This window comes from Antechinus flavipes, chromosome 1 (genome assembly GCF_016432865.1).
Source record: "Antechinus flavipes isolate AdamAnt ecotype Samford, QLD, Australia chromosome 1, AdamAnt_v2, whole genome shotgun sequence".
NCBI lineage: Eukaryota > Metazoa > Chordata > Mammalia > Dasyuromorphia > Dasyuridae > Antechinus > Antechinus flavipes.
In genome coordinates this window covers 587108034-587125148 of record NC_067398.1, presented here as the reverse complement: position 1 = coordinate 587125148, position 17115 = coordinate 587108034, and the positions used below count along the sequence as shown (strand labels likewise).

Below are 17115 nucleotides of genomic sequence, written 5' to 3'. Positions count from 1 at the left end.
AGGCAGCTGGCGGCCTCCAGGCGCTAAGCTGCTTGGCCCCTTAATGACACAATCAGGAAGGTCTCTGCTTCGGCCACAACACAGGGGTAAAGTTACCAGCGAAAGCAAAAGAAAAAAAAAAAAAAAAAAAAAAAGGCACCGCGACGCATTTCCAATTGGATGAAGATCTTTCTGAGTTGGGGACGCAGTGGGGAGGGGAGAGCTGCCACCCAAGCCAATGAAATGTACCAGCACCAACCCCCAGCTCCCTTTCTTTCCAGCTTCCCCCTCCCCCTTCCCATCACAAAGCCTGAAGAGAGGGCGGGGAACAGGCTGGCTAGGGAGAGGCTGCAGAGACCAGCAGCGCGCACTAGTCTGTGTATGCTCGGCCGTCGACCGCACGGGAACCCAACTGGAAGCCCCCGGGACTTTTTAGCTACAGTCTTCAGTTAGTTACAGGCTGTCCTAAACACCCCCACCCCTACCCCCGCCAACGGCCCCACCCCACCCTCGAGGTGTCACAAGAGCCATTTCTTTATTCTTTTTCTGCAAAACAGCCGTGCGTTTCAACTGCAGGTTTTAAAGGATATTTATTGTTGTCTCCTTGATAATAATACACCTGATTCACTTCCTTCGGGTCTTCCAGTTCTCTAAAGCGGATTTCTATTTGTACAGGCACGAAGGACTTTGATGAAAATAAAACTTGAATTAAAAAAACAAATGCAAGCACCTGATTTTTTAAAGGCCTCCTGATCTATAATCAAAAAGTAGCAGAGACCTAATTTGAGCAGCAGGTAGTTCTGTGGTAGAAGTTGGACCGCGGGGACATTTGGGGAAGGAGGTTTGGGGGAAATACTTTGCTTTAGTGATTTCGTGTTGACAAGACGTTTAGGGAAATAGGAGTCAGTGCCATCGGCCACTGCTGGGAAGCAGGTTCTTGTCCGGAATCAATGCCTCCCACTTTTGAAAGGCCCCATTCCCAGGGCACAAAGCAGAGAGGGAAATCATAAAGGGAATTGGGGCGGCGGCGGGGGTTGCGGGGCGGGGGGAGGAGGTGGAGAGAGGGAGATTTAGAAGTGGGGGAGGAGATGGCGCCATCCCGTAGCACCCCCTGGGGGAAGGTTGGGCTCCCCAAACTGCTGGCGGCTTCGGAGAGAGACACGCACGCACTCACGCACGCGGGCTCACGCTCACAAAGCACACACGTACACACACACATACACACATACTCGGGGTGAGGGGAAGATGGCCGTTAGTGCTTCAATATAAAAGCTCTTTGTTGCTCTCACACAAAAGCGAAGAACCTCTTTTTGTGGCAGGGCCTTCAGGCAAATCGAGGAACCTCAGCTGAACTTTCAAAGGGAAAAAGGACCCCCCAAAAAGTTTTCGGGGAGGGGGGCGAGGAAGGTTTATCAAGTCAGGGAAAAGACCATTGTCCCACCACTAAACACCCTTCAAATGTCTATAACTATTTTTAAGGGAATGGAAAATATTCGTTTTTAGAGAAAAACAAAAAAAACTAATTTCGTGAGCAAGGCCCAAAAGAGTTCTTCAGCCTTCCTATTCTTGTGGCTTTTTTTTTTTTTTCAATCTTTTTCCCCCTCATCAGGGAAGAAAACACAATCCGAAATGGTCCGGATGCACACAAGAGGGGAAAAAAACCAAATACAACAACACACAACAAAAGCCCCAAACGACAAACCAGTTGCCATCAGCCCAGAGTAGTAGGAGCGGCGGCGGCGGCGGCGGCGGCAGCAGCAGCGTGTGATCCACTTACTTGTCCGACTCTTGTGACATGTTTGATCCAATGAACTCTCTCCCCTTTTCCTGGTGCCTCAGTCTCTGGCGAAACTGGACTTTCAAGTCTGTGCAGGTGAAGGTGTGTGCGAGCGCCCGAGATGGCAGAACAAGAGGTACAGGTAATTCTGCTTTTCCGTTCCCCCTCAACCACTCTCGCTCGCTCGCTCCCTCACCTAGCCGGAAAGGTGGGATAAGGAGCGGGCCCCCCTCACATGTGGCAAGAGCTCGGAGGCGGCGGGGTGCTGCTAGGTTCTCCTCGCTGGTGGCAAAGGGGAGGCACAGAGCGGGCGAAAAGTGGCGGACTAGGGCGGCCACAGGTAACTTTCTCGCTAGGAGCCGAATTCTTTCACTAAAGGGTACAAGTCTGAGGGACGAGCTGCACGCTGATTGGCTGCGGAAAGCCCTCAGGTGAGCTACCATTGGCAGATACGCGCTCAGGTAAGGCCCCTCTCCAAGAGCAGGTAACTCTCCAAAGTTTACCTGAGCAGTAACAGCAGCCGCAGCCGCAGCCAGGGCGGCAGGGGCAGCGCCGGGCTCTGGAGCAACTTCAGGAATACCTGATTGGGTCGGGGCGTTTCAAGTCTCCTTCATGCTACATTTCCCTTGTTCCTTAAGGCCGTGGAAGAAAACAGCCAGCACCTGCAGACTCGTGGAATTGTCGGTCAAACTAAAGACAAAGAAAGTTAATAATACTGAATTCAGGTATCCTAAGCCAGCTCTGAGCAAAAGAGCAGACAATTCACAGGGGAGTTAGTTTAAGGCCACATTTAGAGAGCTGGTTGACAGAGGCAGAAAATAGGGGAGGGGAGAAGATACTTTATTTTTTCCAAAAAAAAAGACGAAAGAAAACTAAACAAGGAAAAATATTTACTTTATGCACAACTTTGTCTTGAAGAGAAGAGACCAAGAAGATTATGGAACTAAATGCGTGCATCATTTTATTCTTGGCTTTGATCAATTTGAGATGGAGTGGAAATATTCTGTTAGACATCAGTGTGGGCCCCTGAGTGAAGACTTGGATTCCAGTACAGCAATCACTACCAGATCTGGGTTCCTCGCAGTCTCCCCACAGCACCCCAGCACCTTGTTGTCATTTGATGTTTCCCAGGGAGGCATCAACATTTACATTGTAATTCAATAGAAGCAGCCACTACAAAGGTGCTTTATCCCTTCAGCTTAGTAAGGTTGCTATGGTAATAGTTAAGGATGAAACTACATTTTTCATAGCAAGATTTCTAGAAGCGGGAAATAACTTTGTACAACAAATATGTAGTGCACTACTGTATATTGTTAAAGTGTGACACCTTTCATATGGACTTGTTTGTAGGTGGCTTGGGTGGTCCAGCAGGAAGAACTCAGTCAAAAAAACATGTAATATCTCTAGATGAGTATGAAGAGTACTAGAAAATTCATCGTTTTATTTCAGGCTGTAGTAAAAGCTTGTTTAAGAAATTATAATTTTATTTTATCCTTCTGGATGATATAGTCCTTGGAAAATACATTATGGAAATTGAAATAGGACTTCATCCTACGAAGAAATAAAGATTTACATATAACCTATTCTAAATACCTTGACTAAATTGTTTATGTCAAACATAGTGATGCACCCAAACAAGACTTTGTGACAAGTAAACTTTATTTCAGTAAACTATAATAGATGGTCAAGCTTCCTTTCCCTTCCTGTCCCTGATGTTTCTGGCCTGCTAAACATTCAGCTGATTTTCAGGAGATTCATTGTATTCCTTATCCAATTGTTATCATTTTCAGCTAGCGCTGTGTAATATGAATAAATGGAGGAAAACCAGAATGACTTGTTGAAATTGAAAATTCAAAAATTTAATGCTATCCAATAAATTAAACTTTCTCTGTTACTAAGTAATTTGAAAGTTAATAGTAAGTACTAAAAGTGAGTGTTTATTTAGATTTTGTCTGTATTTGGTAGTCCATAAGAAGACAATGATGGTAAACCATTAGTGGATCTGCATAATCCCCAATCTAAACAATCTAGAGTCTGAATTACATTCAGTCAGGTTTCATTTCTGAGAATTTTGCAATTGTTAAGAGGTGATTTCCAATTTATCCCAAGGAAGTGGGGGAGGGGAGAGGGAATGAGAGGGAAAGAAGAAACTACTTACTCTTAATCTGAAACAATTTAAATGAAACAGATTTGTTCCAGTGGGATGCAACAGCTAGAGTTGTGAATGGGCTGGAGAGGGTGGATGCTATGGCAATGTATTTGCAAACATTGTTGAGAGCTGATTGAAAAAGTAAGATTTAGGTTTGCTGACCACACGTGCCCTTCAAAACAAATAACTGAACAGCAGTTTATATTGAGAATATTCCCTAAAGAATGACTAAGGAAGCAGATCAACATATTATAATCATTAAATTTTGTGTAGTTTTCTTCACTTAACGAAAGAGAGGCAATATTGTTTTGCAAAGAATGCTATAAAACAAATTTATGGAAAATCAATCCTATTTTTTCATCAATTTCAATGATAAAATCAAAGATAGATTCCATTTTTAAAATATTAGAATCATACTTAAGACTGTAGCAAACCAAACCTTTGAAGATTGAGGAGAAAGAATATTTTTTTAATAAAACATTTAGAAAAAAAAAAAACAACAGTACTCAAAATACTGACCACCAAATAAATCACAATTTTTTAAATAATAAGAACGGTGTGTGAGACTCAAAATGGAATTCTAATCCCAGTTTTGCCATTACTTTGTTCCATGATCAATTTCAATAATGGTCATCTCTCCCAGATGAAATCTCTACATCTGTAAAAATGAAGGAGAATGGACTAAAGATGATGTTCTCTAAGTGTCACTCTACTATTAATGAGACTACCATTACCCATTGTTGAACTGAAAAACAACACTCCTTGTTGCCTCTATGATCAAATAGAAATATAAATCAAATATAACTATCATTCTTTGGCCTTTAAAACTCTTTCCAACCTGACTACTTCCAACATATCTTCTAGATAGTCCAGTCATACTGGTCTATTTGCTGTACTTTATACACAATGCCTCATCTACTATTTCTCCGCTTTTGCACATTACCAATACCTGGAATAGTTTCCCTCTTCATTTCTAATTGTTAGAATCCTTGGCTTCCTTCAAGACTCAGCTCAAGCCGTCTTCTGTAGGAGGTTTCCCAGTTATTAGTTCCTTCACTTCTAAGGTTGTCTCCTATCTACTCTGCATGTATCTTATCTACATACATGTTTTTGTTCGGCCGTATCTGACTCTTCCCATTTCAGTTTTGATTGTTTTGTTTGTTTGGCGAAGATACTGGAATGGTTTGTCATTTCTTTCTCTAGCTCATTTTAAAGATGAGGGAATGAGACCAACAGGATTAAGTGACTTGCCCAGGCTCACACAACTAGTGTCTGTTGTCAGATTTGAACTCAGGAAGCTGAGTCTTCCTGACTCCATGCCTAGCACTCTATGCATTGAGCCACCTAGCTGCCCTATATACATGTTATCACCTACATTAGAATGTAAGTTCCCCATGGGCAGAAACTTTTTTTTTTCTTTTCTGCCCTCAATACAATACCTGATATATAATAAGGATTGACAAATGAATCAATATTTTGGTCATCTTGGTCATCAACTTCATCATCTTTACACTTCTAACTTAATATTTAATACATGGACTCCAAGTTTCATCTTTTGAATCTTCTGATTCTTTGAGACATATTCACTCATTAACATTTGGGGACACAAGACAAGATTTCTTCAGAAAGTGGCACATAAAAGAATGAAGCTCATCTTGGAACCTGAAACTCATTGTTAAAACATATGCTTATAGAATCATCAGTTTCAAACTGGAACCTTAGATATCATTTAGCCCAATCCTCTCATTTTTAGAGATAAGGAAACTGAGACCCAGAGAGGTTAAGGGACTCACTAAAAGTCACTAGAACAACCAGAATGGTGAAGAATCTCAGGTCTATGCTGAAGGAGGATCAGTTTTTAGCCTGGAGAGAAGACTAAGAATGGGAAAATGATGGTTACATTCAAATATTTGTGAAAGAGAGATTATGTGTTCTTTTTGTCCTCCAAAGGGAGAACCAAAGATAATGAATAAAATTTGCAAGGAGGTAGATTTAGGTTTGATATATGAAAATCCTAAGAGCAGAAAGAGTAATCCAGAAGAGGAATTCCTGGGGAGGCAATGACACCCCCCCCTCCCAATTGGAGATCTTTAATTAAAGGCCATTTAGGTGATATAGCTGATAGAACACTAGACATGAAATCAGAAACTCCTGAGTTTAATTCTCAATCATCATCTGTGTGACCCAGGGGAATTTAGTAAACATTCTGACTCAATTACTTCCTCTGTAAAATGGTACTAATAGGACTACTTCACATAGTTTTGGGGAAAAATAAATAAGATAATTCTGTGATTTATTCAAGTAGTACATGGCAAAGCCAGTTTCTGACCCATATTCTGCCTTTCAGGCCAGTGCTCATTCCACTACATAACATATATAAGAGCCTTCTACCACTAGCTCCAAACTTCCTTGACATTATCTCTGTACACACTTTTGTTTTGTCTGTTAATCAATTATAACCAATAGTCATCTGCAAATTAGAAGATTATACCAACAGTGACTATTTCATTCTGTTCCCAACCTAAAGGTTTGCAGACTTAAATTGTGGTTAAAGAACTCATTAGGAGCTTTTTAACACTTCAAAACAGTACTTATTGAATCTGTCAAAGATCACCATTCACTTGGCAGGTGTGGTTAGAGTGTGACAATTCAGGCACTTAAAATGATAGGATATGACAGCTGGTCTCATAGCACCCCCAGATGTAATGTTCTTTGGACTGAATCTGTAACCTTGAGTTAGGAATTTTGTTAATTGAATTGGTTCTTAAATAAGGAAGGGACATTTGCATTATTGTTTCCTATGATCTATTCCTGTTCAAGCTCTAAATAATAAATGTGTCTGATATGAGTTTATATTTAATCCCAATGAGTTTTTCAGAGATTAGGAAAAAGGAGATGACTGATGTAGCATCTAGACAAAAAAAGTCAAGATAAACCGGATTGCAGAGCAAGTCCAATAAGTCTTGTCCGCTGCTGTAACTTTTGCCACTCATTCTCAAGGATAGAAGGTTACTCTCACAGAGCTGTTTCTGAATCCACTATCCAAACTGATTATTTGAAGACACTTCATTACAATGAAGATATATCTCACTGTACAGCAGCACATTCACAAAAAAACAAAACCTAAAATTAAGTCCACGTGACTGGTTTCTCTTTTTAAAATGTCTGGTAGATTTGAAAACTTCACTGAATTATTAAAATGACCATTTCCTTGTTTTAAGTAGCCTCTGGTTTTCATAGATACTTGGAGCTACCTGTTGCATCAACAGCTTCTCATTCTCCTTTGACACTTTAAAATAACTGGAATCCATCTGGCGGATATTAGGTATTTTCTTCAGAACAGCCAATATTTCATTTGCTTGGGTTTATTAGTATTAAACAACAACAAAAATAAACAAACAAATTAAAATCTTTGATATCAGATAGCATTCCACACTGATGCTACTCTTTTTCAATCCCTTTATACAAGGTGCAATTAGAATCTGATATCCTCAAGAGGAGGAAGTGTCTTTTGCTTTTTGTGTATGTGTGGTATTCTCAGTGCTTAGCACAATATCTGACACATAGAAGGCACTTAATACATGCTTACTGAATGACTGTCATCCTGTATTTATTTGTATTCCCAAGACTGGGAAATTGTGGAAGCAGAAATCCTGGTTGTTTTCTTGAGCATTTCCAGCAACCTCATCTATTATTGTTGTTATTCATTTCAGTTGAATACAACTCTTCATGACTGAGTTTGGGGTTTTCTTGGCAAAGATAATGAATTGGTTTGCCATTTCCTTCCGCAGCTCATTTGACAAACAAGGAAACTAAAGCAAACATGATTAAATGACTTGTCTAAGGTAATACAGTCAGTAAACATCTGAGAGCAGATTTGAACTCAAGATGAGTCATACTGATTCCAGGATTAGGCACTCTATGCTGTCACTTAGATGTGCATTAAGATTGGCCAAATTCCTCAACAATGGAGCAGACCCCCATCGTTCTACCAGTCTAAGGTAATGTTTGTTGTGAAACTCCTTTTCTGGACAGCCACTAAGCTTAAGAAAGATAGTAGAAAAATAATCAGCCCTCTTCTTTGCTAAACTCTATATTTTCCAATACATGCTGCACATTGCTCTGTGAATAATATTAAACAATATATAGTTATATAACAATTTGCAGTTATAAAGGGTTTCACTGAAAGTGCTCTGTATGAGATACATAGTCAATAAATCTTCATGTATTTTTTAGATAGGAAGATGAGGTCTTCTGACCTCAAATATGGATAAAGTTCTTTCTCCTTTACTGAGCCATCTTCTTACAATAAAGGTTTTTTCCTGTGTCTCTATGAGTGTAAGCTCTTTGAGGGGGAGGAACTACTTCTCTTTTTATCTGAATCTCTGTCACTTATCACAATGATTGACACATAATGGTTCTTAAATGTTTTTTTCATTTAGTCACTGCAGGCTGCCATCATCATTATTAGTAAAATAGAGAGCCTAGATAGGTGCAAACTATGAGTGTGGACAGTTGCATAAAGCATCAAACAAGATCATTAGGTTGCTTGGTTTTGTTGAACTGCTTTTCTTTATTATCAGGGATGGGTAATTTGGGGGAAAGAGATCATATTCAGAAGTAACTGTGATATAAAAACAAAAAACATTTTAAAAATTATAAATGTAATAAATCCCTATTAAAAATAGGGAAGCAAATTTCAAATTCCTCAAATAGATTTTCAGGGTTCTTCATAATTTGACTTCATTCACAAAAGAATTCTATCTGTATCTCCTACTCAGCAAATTGAACCTTAGGCTACATAGAAATCTCTTTCTCCACTTTCCTGTGAATGGGCCATGATTATTTTCCATGCCGCTCTTCATTGCCTATCTGAATATTGTTTATCTTTCAAAACTCATCTGCTCCCAGAAACTTTTCTCAATATCGTCAGTCAGAATGGATCTCTCCCTTCTCTAATAGCCAGGATTTTTGTCTCCACATACATTTTCTAGTCTTGGGAATATAAAAGCAAGGTGTTATTCAGTCAACAAATATTTATTAAGTGACTTCTATGTGTCTGATATGGTGGTAAGCACTGAGAATACAAAAGAAAAAAAAAAGGCAAAAGACACTCTATAAAATAGATTATTAGTAATATTCATTTCAACCCAGTCTTAACGAGCATAATAAATTACTCCATTAATCCCTGTCTGCCATGAATTCCCAGCTAGTTTCTTGAGAATAGAGAATTCATCTAAAATTCCCTTCCTGCCTTAAGATTTGACGTTCTTCCCGGAAATTGTAGCAGTAGAATGAAGTTTTAGAGCATTGTCAGGAATGCAATAGGTTAAAGAGGGAGGAAGGACATTCTAGGAATAGGGAACAGTGTGAACTAAAGGCCCAGAGGTATGTGTCTGAGAAGTAGGTAACTTTGGATGGAATGTAGTATATTTGGAGGGAGAGAATAATGATGGGATGGGAGTAATAATGTTGATTCTTAACTAGTTTCCGAGTCCTTGTTTTCATTTTCCTACTGTCCAGTTCAACAGGATCATGGTCATTCCACTCCTCATACTATGGTAGAAAATGTTTAGTTAGGGCAGGTAGATGGCTAGAATGATAGACTGGGATTCAGGAAGACTTGTCTTCCTGAGTTCAAGTCTAGCTTCAGACACTTACTTGCTGTGTGATTTTGGACAAGCCACTTACCCCTGTTTGCCTTAGTTTTCTCATCTTTAAAGTGATTGAAGAAGGAAATGAGAAACCATTTCAGTGTCTCTGCCAAGAAAACCCAAAATTGGGTCATGAAGAGTCATACTAGAAGTGATGCAAGGAATCAAATGGGAGAGAGTAGCATGCCAAGAATAAGGAAGAGTATGAACAACAACCCAGTGATATGTGCTTGAAGAGTAGGGAAATTTGGGTGGAGTGAAGTATAAATAAGTGGAGAAACTTAGTTTGAGATAAGTCTGCAAAAGTAGGGTGACACCAGATTTCAAGAGGCTCTGAATGTAAGGGAGAAGAATTTAGACTATATGTATTTGATAGTACTAAATAATAATATTGATTAATGAGTAGTTTCTCAACCCTTGTTTTCATTTTCCTACTGTCAAGTTCAACGGGACTATGCTCATCCCACTCCTGTAGTGTATCCAGAGGAAGATGACCAGAATAGGGAAGGTTATGGAGATCATGACATATGAAGAACCACTGAGGGAATTAGGATATTAGTCTGAAGAAGAAAAGATGATTATCTTTGGATATTTTAAGAACTAAGATATAAAAGAAAGATTAGAACTGGTCACAAAGACAGAACTAGAAATAAAGGTTGAGACCATATAGTGTAATATTTTGACTTTATATAAGAAAAACTTATTAGAGTTGTCAAGGAAGGAAGGAAGGAAGGAAAAAAGGAAGGAAGGAAGGAAAGAAAGAAGGAAGGAAAGAAGGGAGGGAGGGAGGGAAGAAGTTAGAGAAGGAAGGAAGGAAGGAAAGGGAATTAAGGAAGAAAGGCAGGACAGAAGGAAGGAAAAAAAGAGGGAAGGGAGAGAGGAAGTTAAGGAAGGAAGGAAAGAAGGAAGGAAGGCGGGAAGGAAGGAAGAAAAGAAAGAAGGAAGGAAGGAAGGAAAGAAAGAAGGAAGGGAGAGAGGGAGTTAAGGAAGGAAGGAAAGAAAAGTAAAAAGGAAGAAAGGAACAAGCAAGCACTTATTAATTGCTTATTATGTGATATGTTCTGTGCTTTAGCACTTTACAGATATTCTCTTTTGATCCTTACCTTTACAAATCCCCTTTACTTAATCCTTCTATTCTCCCTAATTTTTGTGTTATATCCTTGAAAAGGCCATAATAAGTGCCTCCACTTTCTCTGCTCTCACTTTCTTCTTAATCCCTTACACTTCAGCTTCCAATATTATCTCTTAGTTGTCCATCACAATAGCCTTTTCTCAATCCTCTTTTTCCTTGACCTTTCCATCAATTTATATTTGATATTCTCTTTTCTCTTGGTTTTCCTGACACCACTCTTCTCCTTGTTTTTTCCTTCTTAGTTTACATTACTATATCCTCATTTTTTAGCTCTAGGTGTCCCTTAGGATTTTGGATCCTCATCTCTTCTCACCCATACTATTTCACTTGTTGATCTCACCAGGTCCCATGAATTTAAGTACCATTACTAAACTGATGAGTCTGCTATCTGCCTATGCATTCTCAAACTCTCAGCTGACTTCTAACCTCACATCTCCAACCACCTTTCAGAAATATCGAACTGAACGTCCAGTAAACTCAACATATTCAAAATAGAACTCATTAACTGTCCCCCTGCACTCTCCCCTCCTCCTAACTTCCTATTACTGTGGAGATCAACACTATTCTCTCAGTTCCTCAGATTCACAATCTAGCAGTCATTCTGGATTTCTCACTGTCTCTTTCTCCTACAGATGCTGCCAAGACTTAACTATTTCACCTTTGCAACATCTCTGAAATATACCTTTCTGTCCTCTGACATTGCTACAATGATGATGCAAACCCTTATCATTTCATTCCTGGATTATTATAATAATAATCTAATGGTAGATCAGTTTACTTCAAGTCTCTCCCCTTTCCAATCTATTCTCCATTCAGCCACTAAAATGATTTTTGGAAAAATGCAATTCTAATCATATTACCCCCTACTCAATTACATTCCAATGACTCTTAGTGAGTTAATGTCACCTCAGAGGAAAGTCTGGGGTCAAAAGGGTTCCAGTATATGTCCTTACACCTGAGATTTTTAACATTATTCTTAGAGTCTTAGATAATGGAATAGAGGCCATGTTTGTCAGATTTGCAAATGACACAAAGCCTGGAGAGCTAACATGCAAGTTGAAAGAAAAAATCTGGATTCCAGAAGATTTTGACAGACTAGACTGAAAAACCATATTTCATTAAATGCAGTTTAATAGAGTATCAATAGTAAGCCTTATGTATAAAAATACATGCAGATGCAGAATACTACCACATTGTTTCATTATTTTGTCTTTCTCTTATTCTCCAAATGCAAAAAGGAGGCAAATGATCAAAATGAGGTTGCTCATTAGGAATATTAGAAAGTAAACTTGATTTTCCCCATATTATTATTGAGAAAAGACATTTTACTAGGGTAGACTGAGCTGCTATCATTAAGAGAAACAATGTGAGGTATGATGATGTCGTCAGGTCTAAAGGTGATGCTTGATTGTTAGTAAAAGATTTGATGGTAAGCTCAAATTCAAGATCATTTGACAAAAGAAAATTGAAGGTTATGAGAAAAATACCATGTTTGTTTTCAAACTTAAACTTTGTTTTCAAAAGTTGCTCCAAATATTTGTGTTTAATAAAGATCTTTCAAAATATTTAAATTCAATAAATTAATATATTCTAATAACTTTTCTTTGACCAGTAGGATCAAGTATAAAATACACTGTTTAGCCTTCAAGGTTTTTCATAACTTAGTTCCAGGTTTTTTTCTCTCCAACCTTTCTAAGTCTTTTCATACCTTATTCCCCAATACATACTCTTTGATCTAGTGAAACTGGCCTTTGGCTGTTACATCACCAAGATAATCTATGTCTGGACATTTTCTCTATCTGCCCCTATTCATGGAATGCGCTTATTCCTCTGCTCTGACTACAATCTCCTTTAGCTTCCTTTGAATCCCAACTAAAACCTCACCCTTTTCAGGAAGCCTTCACTAAACCCTCTTAATTTCAATGTTTTCCCTCTTTTAAATATTTCCTGTTTATCTGGTACATAACTTGTTTGTACTTATTTGTATGTGCCTTTTTTCCTCCTTTAGATTGTGATCTCTTGGATATCAGGCTGTTTTTTGTTTCTTCTTTTTTATCCCCAGGGCTTAGCATATCACCTAGTACATAGTAGGCATTTAATTAACATTTATTGACTGACTTAGTTTACAACCTAAAATATAGGTATTATTATTAATCCCATTTTATAAATGATTTCAAGTGACTTTTCCAGGTCTTCCTCAGACCAGGCCTAGTCCTCTATATCCACCAAGGTATCATTTCAAATGTGGAATGAACTGTCTAGGGATTTAATAGTTTTGTCTTCCCTGGAGGTCATAGGATTATAGATCTAAATCTAAAAGGAATCTCAAGGGTCATCTAATCCAGCCCCTCTTTTTAAAGGTGAGGAAACAGGCCCAGGAAGGGCTAATATATCAACTAGAAAGAATCAGAAATAGAAGGTGAATCTAAATTAGCTGAGTTAAGAACCAGCAATATTTTTGGAGTACTATACTGCTTTCCAGGGAAGGCTGGATCATCACTTGGGCATACTGCATACTCTTATTCAGATATGAACCAAAAGAAATAACTTTTGAGGGTCCCTTCTAACTCTGAGAATATATGATTCCTCAGAAGACCAAGGATCCCCTTTGTAAGCTGATGGTAATATGATGATGATAACTAGCATTTGTATAGCGCCTATTCTGTGCCAGGTGAATTATCTCATTTAATCCCCAACAACTCTATGAGGTAAGGACTATTATTATCCCTATTTTATGGTTAAGGAAACTGAGGTAAATAGAAATTAGGTGTTTGACCAGGCTCACATACAACCTGTAAGTGTCTGAGGCTGGATTTCAATTCAGCTCTCTATTTACTGCCCTACTAAATGTTCCACAACTAACTCAAACTTATGTCTTTGAGTTAAGATCAATAAAACAAGCATTTGTTCATCATTTTTTGCATACAAATTTTTTTTTACAGTTTCATTAAAGTGCTTTGGCAGTCCCTGATGTTCTTGAATGTCTGAAGAATACAATTTGCTGGAATGGCTTATCAGGACTCAACTGAAGGGCTACATTCTCCAGGAGATCTCTCCTAGACCCCTGGAAAAGATGGTAGGGCCTTTCCATCACTTTTCCTCCTCCAAAATTCACTTGTATTTATTTTATAGGTAAGTGGTATAGTGTATTAAGTGCTAGGCCTAAAATTAGGAAGACGTGAGTTCAAATTCAACCTCAGACACTTATTAGGCAAGACACTTAACTTCTCTTTGTCTGCTTCTTCAACTATAAAATGGATATGATAATATTATCTACCTCAAAGGATATTTGTGATCATCAAATGAGATAATTTTAAAGTGCCTAGCAAATAACTTATATAATTACTTAGTTCCTTCTCTCCTCCTTCATTTTGGTGTATGTGCACATGCTAATTCCCTCTTTTCAGCTATATTAAACATAGATACACATACATTTTTTCCTAAATGTTAAACATTTATCAAAACACTCTTGTACTCTTTGAGCTCAGCAAAAGAAAGGAGAAGGTTAAGGTAATGGAACTATCACCAGACAAGTAGCTTGGTGATTGAAGGTTTATGATAGGTAGATAGATAGATAGATAGAGGGATGGGTGAATGGATAGATGGATGGATGGAAGGACAGATAGAGAAACAAATTGGTATTTCCATAGTCTTTGGGGTTTATAAAGTGTTTTTATCCATTGTCTGTCTTTCTACTTGTATTTGTATTCCCAGCACTTCATACTGTTTGTCTAGTAAAATGCTTAATAAATGCTGGTTGGTTGACTGATTCTGTAGGATATAAGTTCCTTGAGGGCAAGGATTGTGATGATTTTTAGTCTTTGTATCTCCAGTGCCCAGCATAATATAGGTGCTTAATTTAAGTGATGATAGATTAATTGATTTATTGACTGTTTGGTTGCTATTCAATTGTGTCTAACTTCTTTTGAAGTTTTCTTGGCAAAGAAACAGGCATAGTTTGTCATTTCCTTCGCTGTCTCATGCTACAAATAAGGAAACTGAGGCTAACTGAGTTAAGTGACTTGCTTGAATATCACACAGCTAGTAAATATCTGAGGCCAGATTTGAAACAGAAAGAGGAATATTCCTGACTCCAGGCCCAATGCTCCCTCCACTGCACCATCTATTTACTCTGATTAAGTGATAGGATAGGTTGAATCTATTGATGTTCTAGGAGTTTCTAGGAACTCCTTGTCTAAGGAAATCTAACTATTATAAGGGTTTAAAGAAGTCTGTGTGGAGGGAGCACACATTCCAATGAATCATGGATCTCTGGAGGTATCAAAGCTCAATTACCACATATGTAGAAGTCTACTAGTTACTTTGGACCACTCATTTTAAACTATATGAAAATATGCCTTACTTATAATTTAAGTATTTCACATATATGTGCCTAGAATCCCCATACAAGTTTTTTTAGGAATAGAGAAGCTCTACAATTCTTGTGTATCCCTCACAGTTCCTAATTGTGTTTATTGACTAGCCAACTAACCAATACAATCCCTGGAAGAAAGTAAGTTCTCAATTTGTTCAGTCCCTCAACAAACATTTATTAAGCACTTATTATTTGAAGCACCAGGAAAACAAGGTGCATAGAGTGAAGACTCCTCCTCTTCGTGAGTCTAAATCCTGGTCTAAGATGTTTATTAGCAAGTATGATCCTATGTAAAATCATTTAACCCTGCTTGCCACAGTTTCCTCTTCTGAGCTGGAGAAGGAAATGGGCAAACTATCCCTGTATCTTTACCAAGAAAATGCCAATGGGCTCACAAAGAGTCTGAAAAAACTTACTAACAATTAAAAACAATCTTATGATTTTGAGGTCCTCTTAGGAAAGGAACTTCTTGCTTTTCTTTATAGCTCCAGTGCTTATTGAAGTGCCTGAAACATAGTAAGTGATAGGTGATTAATAAATATTTATTAACTTGTTGACTATGTACTAGGCACTCTACACATTGCGAATATGAAAAAAGACAATTGACAGTCCCTCTTCTCAAGGACCTTATAATCTAATGGGAAAACAACATACAAACAAACATAAAAACACACTTGGAATAAATTGGAAAAATTCTAGAGGGAAGTCACTACCATTAAGGGAACTTGGGAAAAGCTTCCTATAGATGACAAGATTTTATCTTGAAGGAAGCCAGGGAAGCTAAGAAGGTGGGGATGAGGAGAGGGAATATACCATGCATGAGAAACAATCATGGAAAATTCCTGTAGTGACGTTTTATGTCTGTAAATGATGAATATTGTTTTTCAGAAGAGACTTTGCAGGCATTGCACTTGGAAAATATAAAGAACAACAACAAAAATTATATGCACATACAAATACACATAAAAAATGACTCTCCAATCTATAAATAAGCCATTATGTTCAACAACAACAAAATGCCAAAACGAAGTTGGGAGATGGAGTATGAGGAACAGCCAGTAGGTTTATGTCACTAGATCACAGAGTATATGGGGGAGAGTAAGGTGCAGGAAGACTGTGGAAAGGCAGGAGGAAGCCAGATAGTGAAGGGTTTTAAAAACCAAACAGGATTTTATATTTGATCCAGGCAGTGACAAGAAGTCTATTGGTGTTTATTCATTTTGTTGAATTGAATTTAAAAATACAAAAGAAGTGAAAGACATACTATCTATCCTTATATAACTCATTAATTATGCTCATTAGCACAGAGGTACTTTAAGTTTCATTATTTTAGGTAATTTCTACACAAAGGAAAACTTGGAAGAATGGATAAAGAGCTAACCTCAGAATCATGAAGGCTTCTAGCCCTGCCCTAAACAAATTCTGCTGTGTGGCCATAAATAAGTCATTGAAGTGCCCCTTATGCATACCCCCAGGCAAATCTCTGAGAATACAGATTTCAGCTCTGCATAAATAGCAAGAGTTCCCTAATAAGGAATCCCCTATATTAAAGAAATCACTGGCCAGATTAAAAGAAAACGTCTATGCATATAAAATGATTTTTGTCCTTGTCCAGTTAAGTCATATCTGACCTTTCATGACCCCATTGGAGTTTTCTTGGCAAAAATACTAGAGTGGTTTGCATTTCCTTCTCCAGGTCATTTTACAGATAAGGAACTGAGGCAGACAAAGGTTAAATAAGTTGCCCAGGGTCACACAGCTAGTGAGTGTCTGAGGCTAGATTTGAATTTAGGTCCTCCTAAATCCAGGCCTGTGACTCTATCTATTTAGCTCATCTAGATTCCCCCATGAAACAATATAAACAAATACAAGGAAATACAATTAATCTTATTTAATTTAATAGTATTTTATTTTCCCAAATACATGCAAAGATAGTTTTCAACATTCACCTTTGCAAAACCTTGTATTCCAAATTTTTCTTCCTCCTCACAAGCTAACAAGCAATCTGATATAAATTAAATGTGCAATTCTTCTAAACACATTTCCACA

The 17115-nt window shown here is 38.0% G+C and overlaps 1 protein-coding gene across 1 annotated transcript in view; it reads right to left on the bottom strand.

The window, feature by feature from the left end:
- GRHL2 (grainyhead like transcription factor 2) overlaps nucleotides 1-3618 on the bottom strand; it is a 206829-nt gene extending 203211 nt beyond the window's left edge. The window contains exon 1 of the mRNA XM_051970942.1: nucleotides 1757-3618. Coding sequence (XP_051826902.1) covers nucleotides 1757-2199 — 443 coding nt within the window. The 5' untranslated portion in view covers nucleotides 2200-3618. The remainder of the gene's footprint in view (nucleotides 1-1756) is intronic.
- Between the last annotated feature and the right edge of the window lie 13497 nt (nucleotides 3619-17115).